This window comes from Sardina pilchardus, chromosome 8 (assembly GCF_963854185.1).
Source record: "Sardina pilchardus chromosome 8, fSarPil1.1, whole genome shotgun sequence".
NCBI classification, from domain to species: Eukaryota; Metazoa; Chordata; class Actinopteri; order Clupeiformes; family Clupeidae; genus Sardina; species Sardina pilchardus.
The window spans coordinates 28,737,927-28,755,282 of record NC_085001.1 but is presented as its reverse complement, the minus strand read 5'-3'; the positions used below and the strand labels follow the sequence as shown (position 1 = coordinate 28,755,282).

The 17,356-nt window shown below is 45.5% G+C and overlaps 2 protein-coding genes across 2 annotated transcripts in view; both read left to right on the top strand.

The window, feature by feature from the left end:
• The first annotated feature begins 122 nt into the window (after positions 1–122).
• LOC134089173 (tripartite motif-containing protein 16-like) lies at positions 123–9,167 on the top strand. The gene is made up of 8 exons (XM_062543521.1): positions 123–728; positions 1,347–1,442; positions 1,749–1,982; positions 2,922–3,093; positions 3,203–3,235; positions 3,461–3,520; positions 3,895–3,957; positions 6,874–9,167. Exons 1-8 carry the CDS (start codon positions 141–143, stop codon positions 7,386–7,388), a joined length of 1,761 nt encoding a protein of 586 aa, XP_062399505.1. The 5' UTR covers positions 123–140; the 3' UTR covers positions 7,389–9,167.
• A 1,066-nt stretch (positions 9,168–10,233) lies between these two features.
• The window catches only part of gcn1 (GCN1 activator of EIF2AK4), a 40,607-nt gene continuing 33,484 nt past the window's right edge, over positions 10,234–17,356 (top strand). Inside the window, exons 1-12 of the mRNA XM_062543519.1 lie at positions 10,234–10,267; positions 11,511–11,613; positions 11,812–11,875; positions 12,491–12,622; positions 14,139–14,247; positions 14,775–14,873; positions 15,246–15,380; positions 15,858–15,926; positions 16,146–16,254; positions 16,506–16,580; positions 16,781–16,909; positions 17,273–17,323. Of these exons, the coding sequence (XP_062399503.1) occupies positions 10,250–10,267; positions 11,511–11,613; positions 11,812–11,875; positions 12,491–12,622; positions 14,139–14,247; positions 14,775–14,873; positions 15,246–15,380; positions 15,858–15,926; positions 16,146–16,254; positions 16,506–16,580; positions 16,781–16,909; positions 17,273–17,323 (1,093 nt within the window). The 5' untranslated portion in view covers positions 10,234–10,249. The remainder of the gene's footprint in view (positions 10,268–11,510; positions 11,614–11,811; positions 11,876–12,490; positions 12,623–14,138; positions 14,248–14,774; positions 14,874–15,245; positions 15,381–15,857; positions 15,927–16,145; positions 16,255–16,505; positions 16,581–16,780; positions 16,910–17,272; positions 17,324–17,356) is intronic.

The window sequence follows — 17,356 nt, the reverse complement described above, 5'->3', positions numbered from 1 at the left end:
TTGGCTTCTCCCTCATCCCCACCCTGCCTGTTCACTTCCTGATAGTTCTGATGAAGCAAAACAGAAACTCAACTCAACTCTCACTCTGCTGCTGCTTCTCAGAGTGTGTGCTTGGTGTGTGTTTGTGTGTGAGGTAGAAAATGGCTGAGGCGATTTCTCAGGAGGAAGAGTCTTTCACATGTTCAGTGTGTCTGGAGCAGCTGAAGGACCCAGTGACTATTCCCTGTGGACATAACTTCTGTATGAGGTGCATTAAGGGCTGCTGGGATCAGGAGGATCAGAAAGGAGTCTACAGCTGCCCCCTGTGCAAACACACCTTCACTCCCAGACCTGTCCTCTACAAAAACCCTCTGATTGCTGAAATGGTGGAGAAATTTGGGAAGATCAGAATCCAGACTGCTGCTCCTGTTCTATCTACTGCTGGACCTGGAGATGTGGAGTGTGACGTCTGCACTGAGAAAAAACTCAAAGCTGTGAAGTCCTGTCTGGATTGTCTGTTGTCTTACTGTGAAACTCACCTCAAAGCTCACAATGATCTTAATCCAGGAAGGAAACACTCAGTGATTGATGCCACAGGCCAGCTACAGGAGAGGATCTGCTCTGAACATCAGAAAGTTTTAGAAATATTTTGTCGTACTGATCAGATTTGTATCTGCTATCTGTGTACGATGGACGAACATAAAGGCCACGACACAGTCACAGCTGCTGCAGAATGGAAAAACAAACAGGTGAGTACTGGAGCTACACGTACAGTATGTCTTCATTTTATTTGAAAGATCTGATACACATTCAATGTGTTTGTATAATTAGAAGAACATTACTCCTTAAAGTACTGGTTTTCGTCAGACTCTCTCTTTTCAGAGAAGACATGGTTTGTGCACAAACCAGGAAATGATAGCAGGTACAAAGTGCAAAATGTATACAAATCTGTCAAACATTGACATGGCAGTATTGGCTGAATATGTGAATAAAAGATCAGGTATGGGCTACAACAGACCACTTGCTTATTGTCAGAGGTTATACTGACAACAAATGAATTGAATGCATAGTGAAGACAACTAAAAGAACTGACCACATTACTCTGATACTGACGTTCCTGATCACTGAATGGAATGGGACCTAGTTACCTATCAGACCTGCTTCAGCAGTACCCACCTTCCAGACCTCTCAAGTCACAGGAGAAACACTTGTTGGTAAAACCCATGAGAACTAAACATGTGACTTTTATGTATTTTAATTAATCCTTCTATTATTCTTTTCATTAAATGTAAAGCACATTGAAATGTAAAATACATTACATGTGCAATATAAATAAACTTGCCTTACATCTGCATTTTTATCAACAGAAACAGTTGGGGCAGACCCAGAGGAAATTCCAGCAGAGAATCCAGGAGGGAGAGAAGGAGCTGCAGGAGCTGAGGAAGGCTGTGGAGACTCTCAAGGTGAGTACTTTTTATTCAGTTGCTTAATGATACAAATGCTGAAGTCATGTTGAATAATGGACACTCAGAACAGTATATTAGTGTTCTTTCAGAAATAAGTATAATTTGAATGTATGAGTAAGTACGCTGCAACGTTTGTGGTATAAATGCTGAATCTTGGAGGGTGAGAATTCTAAATTAGCAGTAATAAATTCGGGCCAGAGCCCAATGAGTAAATACCTCTACAGCAGATGGCACTATGAAACACTTTCAGCTTCACCTCCCTCTGTGTGTCTCCTGCCCTCCTCTTTGTGTGTCTCCTAACAGAGCTCTGCACAGACAGCAGTGGAGGACAGTGAGAGGATCTTTACTGACATGATCCACTCCATTGAGAGAAGGCGCTCTGAGGTGACAGAGCTGATCAGAGCTCAGGAGAAGGCTGAGGTGAGTCGGGCTGAAGGACTCCTGAAGAGACTGGAGCAGGAGATTGCTGAGCTGAAGAGGAGAGATGCTGAACTGGAGCAGCTTTCACACACAGAGGATCACATCCATTTCCTCAAGGTACATTTGATCTGCACTCCTGAAACTGAAATTGAATGTAAAAAAATAAGGAGTATTGCATTCATAGCTTTCTGTGAAATATATGACATGTGTCCAAGCACCAACAGTGTGGAATACAAATCTGTATGTGAGCTGTATGATGTGTGATGAGGTATCTGACACACACACACACACACACACACACACACACACACACACACACACACACACACACACACACACACACACACACACACACACACACACACACACACACACACACACACACACTCACACACACTCACACACACACACACACACACACACACACACACACACACACACACACACACACACACACACACACACACACACACACACACACACACACACACACACACACACACGGCCCTGACGGAATATTCAGAAGGCCTGTTTAAGAACACCTTTTATGTGTTACTCTGCAGAATGTTAGACACTGTTGCTCCTTGCAGTACAGTTCCAACAAGCTACAGTTTACAGTTCTTTTTCAATAATTATGCCAATAAAAAAGATGAAAAGAAACTTCATCAGTGAAGGCAGAATTTCAAGCGGGCAGCAGGCCAGACTCTCTGGCAGGCAGGTGGTCAGAGGAAAATTAGTCCAGAAGAAATTAGGAAGGATTTTGGATTTTAATGTTTGATTCTATCCATGTAACCGAGAAGAGCTGAGAGTCAGTTAAAAGTAAGAGCTGATGTGTGTGTGTGTGTGTGTGTGTGTGTGTGTGTGTGTGTGTCAGTGTGTGTATGTGTTGATCCATTCTCCCTTGGGCTCCCTTGGGCTACCTACATCTTGTGACAGTGCATTCAATGCTGTGCTTTGTACACTTTTCACAGTGGAGAAATGACTTTCAGAGGGCCCTGACTGAACAATCAGGAATATGCAGATGGCCTGTGTCACCTTTTGTGTGTTTCTCTGCAGAATGTTGTGTCAGTCACTGCTGCTCTTTGCAGTACAGTTTCAACCAGCATGACCTTCAACCAAAGTGTGTCTTTTGAGGCTGTGAAGGAATCTGTCTCTGCAGTGAAGGTGCAGCTGGAGGAGAAACTGGAAGGCATCTTCAAGCAGGAAGTAGCCAAGATATCAGCAGCAGGTTGGACAAGCCTCTAGAATGGACACAATGATGAGCTATTTCTATAAGACACTGTTATGTTCAAACAGTTATGGATTCATTTGACTCTGTGTTCTGTGTCTCTCAACAGTGGCACATATTGAGATCATCCAGTCTTTAGAATGTGAGTCTGTCATTAAGTTGCATTCCCATCTTCAGCTGAAATAAAAACTTACTCCAGATCTAACAACACTTAACAAAAATATGTGTATGGAAGTGCACTGTCACAGAAAACAAACATTTCCCAAAAGGAGGAGTACATACAAGATGATATACTTGCACAGCTAGATGTGTTTTTGTTTTGTTTTGTTGATCCCGGGTGTATGAGTGTCTCTGTGTTGGTTCCCAGATACTGATCCTGAACTCCAAATCAGAAGATCAAACAGTAAGGACCGGCTGCCACCAGCCAGTAAGTCTTTACTCACTCATTCTAACAGCCTTTACATCTGGAGTTTAGCAATGAAGTGATAGTTTCACCAATCTTTGAAGCTGATGGAGATCAGAGATGGAGTTGGAATTCATCTTAACATTACAGTACTGTATAACTGAAGGTCCTCTAAACATGCCCCTACCCTCCTAATGAAGATGAGGGACTCGTCAGTGGGAGGTTGGAGGCCTTTAAGATTTAAGCAGCTGGGGGCTCATAATGCAGCATAACCTTCTCTATACAATCTCCACTGATGTGATTTAAAAATGAGAGCGCGCTGTCATCAATGTATATATTCTCTTCAAACAGCAAATGTAACTATTTTATTGGTACTAACGTGCTATTTTCTGTTCCAGTGTCTGATGTTTCAGTGTCTGGTGTTTTTCCTGAACCAGTGACCAGAGAGGAGTTCTTGCAGTGTAAGTTGGACTCACAATCAGACATCCACATTCAGCTGTCCATCGCTGTACACACATCAGACACACGCACACACACACACACACACACACACGCGCACACATGCGCACTAGAGCATGGAAACCCGACCGAAGCCCGACGGGACCCGACGGGCTCGGTCGGAGTCGGACAAATATTTAGAATTTATGTTCGGGCTTGGGTCGGACGCAGACACATCAGCGCGATAAGACATGAAATGTAAAATGAAAAACAACTTATTAAACTTGATGTTCGTTTTAGTGATAGGTTTGTGACAGATTATCCTAATTTAAAATAATAAATAACAGCATAACATATTTCTTCCTGTGCGCGAGATTTTTTTATTGCTGCGACAACGAAACACGTGCAGCCTAAGTGCAGTTGTGAGACGTGCTGAGATGGATTGCAAACCGAAGTTAGCCTCTGGAGAATATAAAACCATCGAAAATGAGAGAGGAAAGTCTACTGAGTGGGAAAAGTTCTACATAGTTGTCAAGGCCGAGAATGATGAACCTGTAGGATATGTTCAATGTAAGGGTTGTGGAACTGTCATGAAATATGACAGCAAGAAGACAGGGAATTCCGGGCTGCATCGACACGTGGATAACGCTTGTAAGTCATCTGGGCCATCACAGCCTAGCATCACTGCATTTGTAACGTCGAGAAAAATCCCTCTGCAAGCTAAACAAAACGTGACTGAAAAATGCGTGGAGTTCTGCTGTAAAGACATAAGGCCATTTCGGTCCATTGAAGGAAGGGGTTTCATTGCGTTGGCCCAGCAGCTAATTAATGTTGGTGCTACATATGGTTCAGTGGCAGCGCAGGACGTACTGCCTGACCCCACCACTGTGTCAAAACGATGCCAGGCGCTGGCAACAGAGAAGCGCACAGATCTGATTGTTCAGTTAAATGGCATTCTGACTGAGGTGAATTCGATCGGAATGACAACCGATATCTGGACTGAAGACTTCCACAAATTGAGCTACATGAGCATCACTTGCCATTTCGTGACGAGAACATTTAAATTGATAAGCACTGTATTGACAACAGCCGCATTCCCACTGGAAGAGGCTAAGACAGGGGACAATATTAGGAAAGAAATCATCAGGCTTCTAACAGAGTATGGCCTAGATATGAGTCTGTTGAATAAAGTGGTCTGGGTGACCGACCAAGGGTCAAACATCATCAGTGCCCTCAGACCATATCGGAGACTTGATTGCCAGGACCACCTGTACAACACAGTCATGCGACACGCCCTGGACACCACACAACTGGCCCAAGATGCTCCAATGGTTTCAGAGACTGTGCAAGCTACCAAGGCACTGGTAAAATATGTGAAGAAGTCGGGCATCGCGGCTTTGCTCTCCAAAACAGTCATGCAAATGTCAGACACAAGATTTAGCACAGTTTATCTGACCCTTAACTCTGTCCGCTCAGTGTATCAAGAGCTACGTGAGAAACTGGATGAGCGAACACAGGGCTGGCGGCTTGATGACTGATCTCCAGATGTCCTTGACTTTCTCATCGAATTCCTGCGGCCATTCTATGATGCCCAGCGCGAACTGGAAGGGGACCAGTACCCAACAATAAACCTGGTGTTTTTGTGGTCCGAGCGACTGAAGCGTCACTGCCAAAGCAATACTTCTGACAGCCCCTATCAAGCAACCATTCGCGAGCGGCATCTCAGTTGGATTTTACGTAAAGTGGAGATCAAAGAACTCCACAAAGTCGCAACTTTCCTTTGGCCTAAATATAGCCAGCTCCGAATGTTGTCCGCCTCAGAGAGAGAAGACCTTCACCTGGAGGTTCGGAGACAGCTCAGTGAGCTCCCAGTCCCCACTGAAGAAGCCGCTTCTGAAGGAGGGGAAGGACCAGCGCCCAAGAAATCTGCAGTTGACTTTGAGGAGTGGGAAAATGTACCTGTGGCAGAGGGCACGGACGAAGTCGAGATGTACGCAAATGAAAACCATGTAATGCAGAATGATGGAGATCTTTTGGGCTGGTGGGGAGATCAGCAACTCAAATACCCGAAGCTGAGTGTCCTTGCCCGAGGCATCCTTGCCATACCAGCCAGCAGCAGTAGCAGCGAGCGCAACTTCAGCGCTGCTGGCAGAACAGTCGAGCAGAGGAGGACTGCCTTGAAGCCATCCACTGTCGACTCGATCCTTTTTCTCCACAAGAACATGGATTAGCCATTTTGAACGGATTCTGTGAATAATTCCTTTGTTTCATAATAGTAAAAGTGATTTTGTAAAATTATTTCAATAAACTAGGCTACGTTAATGTTGTTGCAGCACTGGGAGCGGTCCTGTAAGTGTTCATTTTATTTACAGATATAGGCCCATACAACCTCTTGTTATTTACTTCTATTTCTATTTTTGTTATATGTTCAATTTAATTTAGATTTGTTAGCCGACATGACTGTCTGTGCCCACGGCCTCTTGTTTTAACGTGCACTTCTTGTGTGTGCGCTCCGCTTATCTGTGCTGATTCCGAATGCCTGTCAATTGATTAATAAAATCGGACTTTCCACTCAAGCAATATCCACGTGTGTCATTAGTATGCCTATGAAAATAGTGTGATTTTAAGTGTGTCGGGCTCTGTCGGACTCGGACACAAATATCTTGATGCCTATCGGGTTCGGGTCGGATTTGATCACTGCGGTGTCGGGTGCGGGTCGGTCGCGGACGGAAAAAAACGGCCCGATCCACACTCTAATGCGCACACATGCACACACACACACACACACACACACACACACACACACAAACACACAAACACACACACACACACACACACACACACACACACACACACACACACACACACACACATACACACACACACATTAATACTCAAACACAAGTCTAAGTTCATCCTGTTTTCTTCTCCTCCATCAGACTCCTGTCACTTCACACTGGATCCAAACACAGCAAACAGACGCCTCCTTCTGTCTGAGGGGAACAGGAGGGTGGAGAGGAAAGATGAGTTCCTGTCATATCCTGATCATCCAGAGAGATTTGATCGCTGGTCTCAGGTGCTGTGTAGAGAGGGTGTGTCTGGACGCTGCTACTGGGAGGTGGAGTGGAGTAGGGGGGTTTCTATAGCAGTCTCATATAAAAGCATCAGCAGGAAAGGAGCAGGTGATGAGTCTGGGTTTGGATATAATGATCAGTCCTGGAGGCTGCAGTGCTCCAGCTCCAGCTTCTCTTTCTATCACAATAATAAAGAGACTAAACTCCCTCTAGTGGCTGGCTCCAGAATAGGAGTGTATGTGGATCACAGGGTAGGAACTCTGGCCTTCTACAGCAACTCTGACACAATGACCCTCTTGCACAGTGTGCAGACCACATTCACTCACACACTCTATCCTGGGTTTTGGATATATACTGGATCATCAGTGAGGCTGTTGTGACCCACACTGTGATTCACATGTTGAGCTGCTTCTCAGCTGCCTGAGATTCTCTGTTCTGGGGCAACACAAAAGACCAAAACCTCGCTCCCATCTCTGGACCCCAGCAGATATTACAGCGTCTGCACCTCTGGACCTCTGCTGGAACACCACACCACACATGCACTATTGGGTAGGAAAGGTGTTGAGCCCAGTCAAAGATTCTTTAGATACCAAAATGAATTATAGAAGGATTCACCAAGGGAATGAAATGACACTAGTTCCGGACTCCCAAATACAGTAGGTATGTCCATACGTCAAAACATTAACCTTTCTCTGAATAAGAGGGTAAATATAATTTTGTGTGCTGTTTTATTGCCTTGCTTGTGTTTGAAACCAATAAAAACACTCTTTCAGACACGGGATAAATAATTTGGAATTAGGACCTACCAGTCTCAAACAGATACAGGGAATTACCCTTTAGGGATCTTCTCGCTTTATCAACCGTCTCTGACATTGGGCCTCTCTCAACATCCCTCCTTGATCCTCGATGCTCGGTCCTCCTCATTCCCACTGATTTAGTGTAACTAGCTATCCCATTGTTGCCGCCCCATCATTCTTTATCTAGATCAGTGAGAACGAGGACAGAGGAAGGAAAGGAGAAAATATAAAACACGAATGAGAGGCACCCCTGGTGGTGGGGCTTTAGGCGATGTCGACTAGAAGATTTTTTTATGGGAGTTGTATAGCCTGGCAAGCCAAACTACACAGAAATGTATAGTCTGGGGTTGGACCATTCACAGAGCTGAAGCCTGTGGGTGGGATGAACAGTTGTCTTTCAAACTGCCTCTGCACGTAATACAGGTAGGCCAGCATTTGTGACCAATCGTAGCCGGTCGGCAAAACGGCAAATACATCCTTCTTTAAAACTAATGACTTGAGTGCTTCTCTCTGCTCAACCTTCAAAGAAAAGCCCAAGTCGAACTCTTCCAAAGCCGATTAAAACGAGCGCGCTTTGTTAGCCTCATCCATCTTTCGTTTTTCTCTATGGTTGTGCAACACATTCTCACTCCCAACTCATCGAACGAGGACGCATGGGCCAGCCCCCTGGCGTCAATATCGGAAGCCGAAGGTGAGCTATGGCGGGCTCAAGGACTCCATACACAGATAGAGCGTTCTGATTGGACCGACTGGCCTGGAGTCGAACGCAGGCTTGGCCTCAACGGTGCAAACCTAGACCATCCCGCTAGGCAAAAATGTTTTTAGCCGCTAGGGTGCGTCTAGATTTCTAGGCTAGGAGTTGTACTCAAGGGACTCAAAAAAATATGTTTGATGATATAGCTGTCCCAAAATATTTCTGTACACAATTCACCATATGTCATTGTTTTGGTGGATGTTTTTTTTATTTTATTTTTTTTTATTAAAAATCACACATGATCGCTACTGTTGATGGAGTATTTATATGTGTGAGGAATAGTCATTGAAATAATCCATGTTTGTTTAACAAACCTTTTATAGTTTTGAATAAATGATGGAGGGTCTCGGGGTCAGATATTTGTATGTGGTGTGGGACAGTGTTGGTGTCAATATGAAACTAGGATCAAAAGGTTAGATCAGTCCAGGAGTCTGGCCCTCTCCTATCCAGCTCCGTCTCATTCAGGCATTCAGGCACAATAATGAAGAGATACAGCTCCCTCTAGTGGCCAGCTATAGAATAGTGTTTGTGGATCACATGGCAGGTACTCGAGGCCTGAAACAAAGATATTAGAGTCTGGTGCTTCTGCTACATTTTGCCACTTTGGATTTTTCTAGGGGTGCCAATAATTGTGGGCACTTGGTTTTTGTTAAATATATAAATATCTATTTTAGAGATACTGTGTTTTTCTCAGAATAAATGTGCTTCCCTTCAATGGTGAAATTTTCCTCATTGTTTTCATTATGAAATTACATTAAATAGTCAAAAGATGTGTTATATCTGTTTTTACTCAACTTCACCAAGGGTACCAATAATTCAAGAGAGTAACTGTGGTCAAAACTCTCCAGGCATACCCTGTGAGAAAACACTACAGGTTTATTCACAGTAGGAGCTTAGCAGCAACAGCACTATGTGCATTTTCTAGGGCAAGGTCCCATCTTATATATGTTAGTTACATGGTAGTAATACAGTTCACACAAGTCATTCTTACATACAATGGTCTTTTCCAAAACTCCCCATACATGCTTATAACAATACATGGACACTTCTTGGACATAGCATATGATCCACACGCCATGCAAGTCATTTGGCTACAAGGAAGTAAGAAAATCAAATGCAATATACATCTTTCAGCATTTTCTTGTCTAGTATGCTCCCTGTCAGGATATTCCTAATATTATCATCAACTGAATTTTGGTCAACGATTCCCGGGACACTAAAACACTGCGCCATGAAACTTGGTGGGCATGTAGCCCCTCTAGACTTTTACGGAAACTTTTTGTTTGGTTCCCAGGGGGCACTCTCTCCTGTGCTTGCCCCCCCCCCCCGATAACTACCTGCAATGTGGCACCCAAGAAATCACACACACACACACACACACACACACACACACACACACACACACACACACACACACACACACACACACACACACACACGTAAACATTCACACAAGATGCACACACAAAAGCAAACACACACATATGGTATATATCACACACTCATTTACAAATGTACTGAGCGGGGCCTAGTTTTTCACCCTTTCCTGGTGGGGCTCCCTCCATCCCACACTTTTGAAAACCGCATTTTGGTTTCTCGTGAATGACCCTTCTGAGGTGCCGTATTCAGTTGACCTGATGTAGTTAACCGGAAGGAACGTCATAAATCGTTCCAGATCGAGACCGGCAAGATGGCGGCGGACACGCAGGTTGGTGTGTCGTTCGTGACTAACACGGGGCTCAGCCGTGCTACATGTGTTCTCTGCATTTTAAACAAGACTGTACATTACATTATGCTCGTTGTGTTTTTCTCTTTGATGGCCAGACGATATACAAACGTGTCATTGCGAGCAACTCTGCCAAATAAAGAGTCCCTGTGTAGCGACGTTAACTACTGCAACAGATTACGCTTATTGGGAGTAACGTTATGTGAGGACTGGCTAACGCTCGCTAGCTAGAAGCTAGACGGCTACTTCGTCAACTAACACTAAGTTGTGTCTATATAACCTACTGCTTAGATCAATAGCTCAATATAATGATGCTGTTACTTGGAGCAGAGTGGAAAATGATAGTTTTACTCTGATTTATTGTAGCGTCTTTACAACATGCGAAGCGTTGCATTGTTTCCCCCAGTAAAAACAGTGTGTGGCTAACTCTGATCAGGCTTTTCCGTAGATCATTGCCACATCAGCCATTTCCAAACATTAAAAGGAGTTATAGACACAATGAATTTGTTAGCTGTTAGCACAGTCCTGATGAATTAACAATAGCTTATTGTATGAGGCCTACGAAAGAGTGGAGTAACTTTCGAAACCCCTCCCAACATCACCGCTTAGTTACTCCAGTAACTTCAGATAGCCCATTGCTAAATAACGGCCTGAATGTACAGAAGCATGCATCTGTGACCCCATCAACGTTACATTTGCATTCTGATCACTGTTGATGTAACGCCATTTCTGGCATTTGGCAGGGGGTTCTACACCTCTTGACAATCTGCTAGTGCGTCTAATACTTGACATCCCGAGAGACCAATAGATAAGATTACTTGACAATCACATGTAGTGTACTACACACCATTTTGTCCGCCTTCATGTACAGATTAACTGTTGGTATTGGATAGCCTACGTTGGTATTAGTAGAGTTTGAATCTTCCTGTGCCATTTTGAAGTTGCTCATGGCAGAGTAGGCCTACATCACATGGTGGCATCCTTCCATATGCAATATGTGTGTGATTTTTGTTTGGTCTGCACACTGTATATGGGCTCCAAGATTTCCCCCCCCCCTTTTTTTTGGAGTCCACATACTGTGCTGACCATCTCCCTCTCTCTAACACAGTTTGTCTGGCACCTGTTATAACATACTTTGGATGTGCGCACCCGTCTCAACCAATATGTGATTTTTATTTTCTCATCACTCTTTCTCACATATGTTTTGTCCCTCATCCTGGATCAGGTTTCGGACACTCTGAAGAAGTTTGCTGTGAAAGTGACCACGTCCAGCGTGAAGGAACGGAAGGACATCCTCGGGGAGCTGAAGCATTGCATCAGTGGGAAAGGTGTGTGTGTGTGTGTGTGTGTGTGAGAGAGAGTTTTGAGACTCAGTCCATCTGCTGTATTGGTGGATGAATGAATCACAGTCATGCACCTTGTATTAAAAGTGTGTGACGGTGCTTTATAGATAAAGTTCGATTGATTGATTTTATTGATTGATTGATATTTTGATTGATTAATTATGTTTTGTGATCCTCTTGCAGAGCTGCCAGAGCCGGCCATTAAAGGCCTGTGCAAACTCTTCTGCCTGACCCTCCATAGATACAGGTGAAGCATCACTCTTCCTCCTCTGCATGTTTCTGTCTCATCATCATCACCTCCTCAGACCCAGCCTGCTCTGGCAATTAATCATGTTTAGTGAAGCCCGTCGCAGCGTCACTCTGAAACTACTTCCCTGTGAATATTAGCATTTTGTTGTCTTTGTACTTGTACTCTGTACAACGACAAGAAAGTTGAATCTAATCTAATTTAATGTGAATCCAAAAAAGTAGATTACATCATAATGTGTGTCGTGCTGGAGATAAACATTTGCCAAACAGATGTGATATCATGTCAATCATACCCCTATGAAGAGCTTTGGTTATAGATGATGTTACTTTATTATCAGAGGTGGAAAAGTCCAGCCTCAGAAAGTAAAAGTTCAACCATGTATTGGTTCTACCCGTGCATTTAACGTAGGTGATCTCAACAGTAAGCTGCTCTCCCCTTGATGAGGAATTGTGCTATGTAGAATCAGCTTGTTTAAGTGAGTGGTTGGCCCAAATGTGTGATAGGACTTTTACTTTCTGAAGCTGGACTTTTCCACCTCTGCGTATTCTGACCATTAATATGAAGCCAAGAAAAAGTCCCTGAATGTGCTGAATGTTCGGTTGTCTTCCCCAGAGATGCAGCGTCTCGGCGAGCGGTGGTGTCCGTCATCGACCTGCTGGCGCAGTCCCAGCCTGACGTCATCGCGGCCAACCTGCCATCCTGCCTGCTCAACAGCGGCGTCATCAGCAAGAGTGGCACCCCAGGGTAGGCACCGAGCACGCGTGTGGCACTGTGGGCGCTGAAGTGGGCGCTCTGCAGGGCATCCGCACCTATGAATGATCTCTAGACTGCACCCAAAGCCAATTAGATCCGTGGAGTTCTCTTGTGTGCACATAACACGATTTGAGGCCGATTTTGCGGGAATGACGCTGAAGGAGGAGTGTTGATGTATTGTTATTGTCTGAAGTTTCAGGATTCCACGACCAAAAGTCAAGCATGTCAGACATTTTGGGGAATCTCCTACAACTCTCGTGTTGACACCGACACTATTACAACACACGATTAGTAGGCTACATGATCTTGTAATGTGACCAATCTTCCGACTAAGACGCGGCAAGAATTTTATGTGTCTATGATCGCCTGGTCTGAAATGGACAATCGTAAAAGACCATTGCGGAAGACAAAAAATGGTGTAATCTGCACATTGCAGTTAGAGATGTACTGCACAGTGTTGTACCATTCAGAGATGTACTGCAGTGCACACCTGTCTCACAGACAGCTCTTATGGACTGGTTAAACACAAATCTGGTTACGTGTTTGTTTTTCCCATTTGCTTTTACTGGGCGGTGATATTCCTGTAAGGTTTTTGTTGTAGAAATCGCCTGTTGGCACGAAGTTGAAGTCACAAAGCACCTTTCATCCAGCCTGATATAGCCAGATCCAGATTCATCAGTTCATATGCACATAAACATTCCCAGTGATCTCAGTGTGAAATATGCTTCGTGTTTGAGAAGCTAAAATCTATCCTCTCAGCTGCAGTTGATGTTTTTGTGTGGTCTGTCTCATGGTCTCGAATCGTCTGCACTTGATCTGGTGTAAGGTCTTGTTGCATAATATATCTGTGACGATTTCTGTAATGCTAATGATTTGGAACACAAGTATATTGTTTTCTTTACCAAACGTGGTCTTACAGTACATCTTCACTGCTAGTATAAGGCCCAATTTTATAGGGCTTGTTTCTCTGTGTTCTGGTTGTGTCCAGACAGCAAGTGCCTATTTTCTCTCTGTCCTTCTGTCTAAAGGCCACAGCTTCATCTCCTCCCTGATGTTCTCATGTCCCCTTTGTCAGCATTAAGCGGATTCCACTTGATGTAGCCACCTGCAGCTGTCTTAAGATGACTGTATAACGTGATTATTTCTGATTTCTGAGATTACAGTAATTGCCCGCATATAAGCCGCACTGTGTATAAGACGCAGGACAGTGCTTTATGCAAGTTAAAAGAAACAAAAACCATATTGATACCATCTGCCCCCTTGTATTAACCTCCTAGCTGAAGAAACTTTGCAAAATCAATGTATAAGCCGCGGCTAATAGTCGGGAAATGATACGGTATGATATGTTTTCAAGCTGGTGTATACGTCATGGTCATCAGAATCTCAGAAATAATCATGTTATGCCGTCATCTGAAGACGACTGAAGGCGGCTGCATCAAGTGGAATCCCCCTATTGTCCCATTTTCGTTCTGATGCTGATGTCATTTCCTGTGTGGTCATCCTGCAGGAAGTGCACGGCCTCCTCCGCCACCATGGCGGTGGCCTGGACATGCCTGCTGGTGAAGGCCGTCTTCCCCACCGCCGACAAGCGAGAGGGGCCTCAGTGGAAGAAACTGGTGAGGAGCGACACACTCTGTGTCTGTGTCTGTGTCTGTGTCTGTGTCTGTGTCTGTGTCTGTGTCTGTGTCTGTGTCTGTGTCTGTGTCTCTGTCTCTGTCTCTGTCTCTGTCTCTGTCTCTGTCTGTGTCTGTTTGGCCTCAGTGGAAGAAACTGGTGAGGAGAGACGTTCTGTCTATGCGTGTGTGTGTGTATATGGGAGAGTAAGGGTCCTTTTGGAAGAAACAGGTGAGGTGTCGGTCTGTCGGTCTGTGGTTACATGTAGTTACAGAGAGAGAGAGAGCCCTGGCCTAAACTGGCTTTGTCCTGTCTTATGACCAGGTTGAGGTGTCTAAACTGGCTTTGTCCTGTCTTATGACCAGGTTGAGGTGTCTAAACTGGCTTTGTCCTGTCTTATGACCAGGTTGAGGTGTCTAAACTGGCTTTGTCCTGTCTTATGACCAGGTTGAGGTGTCTAAACTGGCTTTGTCCTGTCTTATGACCAGGTTGAGGTGTCTCAACTGGCTGTGTTCTATCTTGTGACCAGGTTGAGGTGCAGTCTCTCCTATTGGCTGAGGTGGTGGGAGGGGCTTCCCGAAACGCCTCAAAGTCAGTACTGAAGTACCTGAGCAGGCTCTGGAAGGAGGTGAGGAAACGACTCGATCACACACGCACACGCATACACGCACGCACACACATACATGCACATACACGCTCGCACATACACTCAAAAGTCTTTCACTTGAACACCAGCCAAGCAAGCTGTGGAAGGCCCTGAGGGAGCAGCAAGATTACACACATACTGTATGTAGACACGCACACATACATGAACACGCACTTGTTCTTGTCCATGGAGCTCAGACCTGCAGTTGAATGTCTTGTCAACTACCCTCACCCCCCCCCCCCCCCTCTCTCTCTCTTTTCCCCTCTTTATCTCTCTCTCTCCCCCTCCCCTCCCCCTCCCTTTCCTGTTCTCTCTCCCCCTCCATCCCCCTCCATCTGTCCCTTCCTCCTGCAGCACCCAGGGATGGTGGACCAGTATCTGAGTACGCTGCTGGGGTTGGACCCCAGCCCCAGCTCACTGGCTCTGCTCGGTGTGTGTATCGACTTCTGCACCGCCCAGAAGGACATCGCCACCATCGACAAGCACAAGGTACACACACACACACACACCCACACACACACACTCCGGGTTACACCGGGTCCACAACTGAAGCGCTTTACACACACACACGAACGCAGACACTGCCACTACTTACCTCACGCTGGTGTGCTGGTAGCAGTGTCGTTCGGTCAGCAGTGATTGTGATACACTTAGACTGGCATCACAGTGCCACAGGGCAGCTTGGCCCACCCCATGCGTCCACCTGTTCCTCTGTTGAGAGTTGAGTGTGTTTTGAGTACCAACTGGTGGCATCTTTTACCTGAGGCTGGTGCCAGTTCTACTTTGATGGCTTCATCAGTTCCAACAGGCGTCTTTATTTTTAGACACCTGCCCTTCTCCTGATTGAGTGTGAAGTGCGTAGCCACACCTTGATAAATGTGCACCTGTGTACAGTGTGTACCTGTAGTGAGCTCATGGACATCCAGCTGCTGGTGTTGTAGTTGAACTTCTCTGTGTTGACTGTAGGGGGCGCTGTTGGAGCTGTACGTGAAGACGGTTCTCATGAGTAAGAGTGTTCCCCACCAGCACATCCTGGTGAGTCTTGCACAGCTTCTTGTGTGTGTGTGTGTGTGTGTGTGTGTGTGTGTAACTGTGTCCGCTTTCTTTAATATTTATTTGTGTGTGCGTGAGATTGTGTAACTGATCCTGCTTTCTTGTGTGTGTGTCTTGGTGGGAGTGTTTGCATATGGACTCATGAGTGTGTACGTAAGTGTGTAACTGACAGCCTTCGTGTGTGTGTGTGTGTGTGTTCAGGAGAGGAGTGGCTCTGTACTGCGTCACGTGACACACACGGAGTTTAAGGAGCAGCTGCTGCCAACGCTACAGAAGGCCATGCTGCGGAGCCCAGAGAACTGCATGCAGAGTGAGTCTCACAAGCACACACACACACACACACACACACACACACACACACACACACACACACTCACACACACACACACAAGCACACAGCAAACACAAGTAATGCATGAAGTTGTGCGACTGACTGATGCCTGATCGTCATTCAGAAGTCATCCCAGAGACTGATTGTTGTTATTGTGTATTTATTATTATGTTGTTGTTGTTGATGAGCTCTGCAGTGTTTCTGATCTATATCTCTTGTGTGTTCTCCAGCCATCTCCTGCCTCCTGGCCTCCCTCACCCTGGACCTCAGCCAGTACGCCAAGGACATCGGCAAGGGCATCGCCAGTAAGCAAACGCCCCCATCTCACGCCACTGTCTTACCCAAATGTGTTGATCTAGTGTTGGGGAGGTTTGGGTCTCTCTTGTGAAATCTGTGTCCACCTCGTCTTTCCCTAGTTCAGTTAAAGACAGTAACTCTGACCTCATGTTTATGATGCCAGTCATAACTGTGTGTGTGTGTGTGTGTGTGTGTGTGTTTATCCTAGGCCAGCTGAAGGCTAATAACCCGGTTCTGATGGAGCAGGCGGTCCAGGCTCTGCAGAACCTGGCCCAGCAGTGCAGCGACCCCAGCGCTGTCCAGGACCTCACCGCTCACCTCTTCGCCATCCTCGGAGGTCAGAGGTCATCTACATATAGGCTCACCATGCTCTAGAATCTCACTATGCTCTAGAGTCTCGCTATGCTCGCATGAGACTGGGGGTGCCTCTCATTCGTCTTTTATACATCCTCCCTCCCTTCCTTCCTCGGTCCTCGTCCTCACTGATCTACATAAAGAATGATGGGACAGCAACGATTGGATAGTCTATCCAGTGTTAGGTCGAGCCTGGAGGACCGAGCATCGAGGAGAGAGGAGAGAAGTTGAGAGGCGCCCATAGAATCATGCTGTGTACTGTCAGGAGTGATTTTCTTATTCACACAGTATATGATTCTTGATACTGTAACTCAGTTTGTGTGTGTGTGTGTGTGTGTGTGTGTAGGCTCTGAGGGGAAGCTTACTGTTGTGGCGCAGAAAATGAATGTTCTCTCAGGTAAGCTGCCTTAGTTGTTTCTTTGGGACTGAT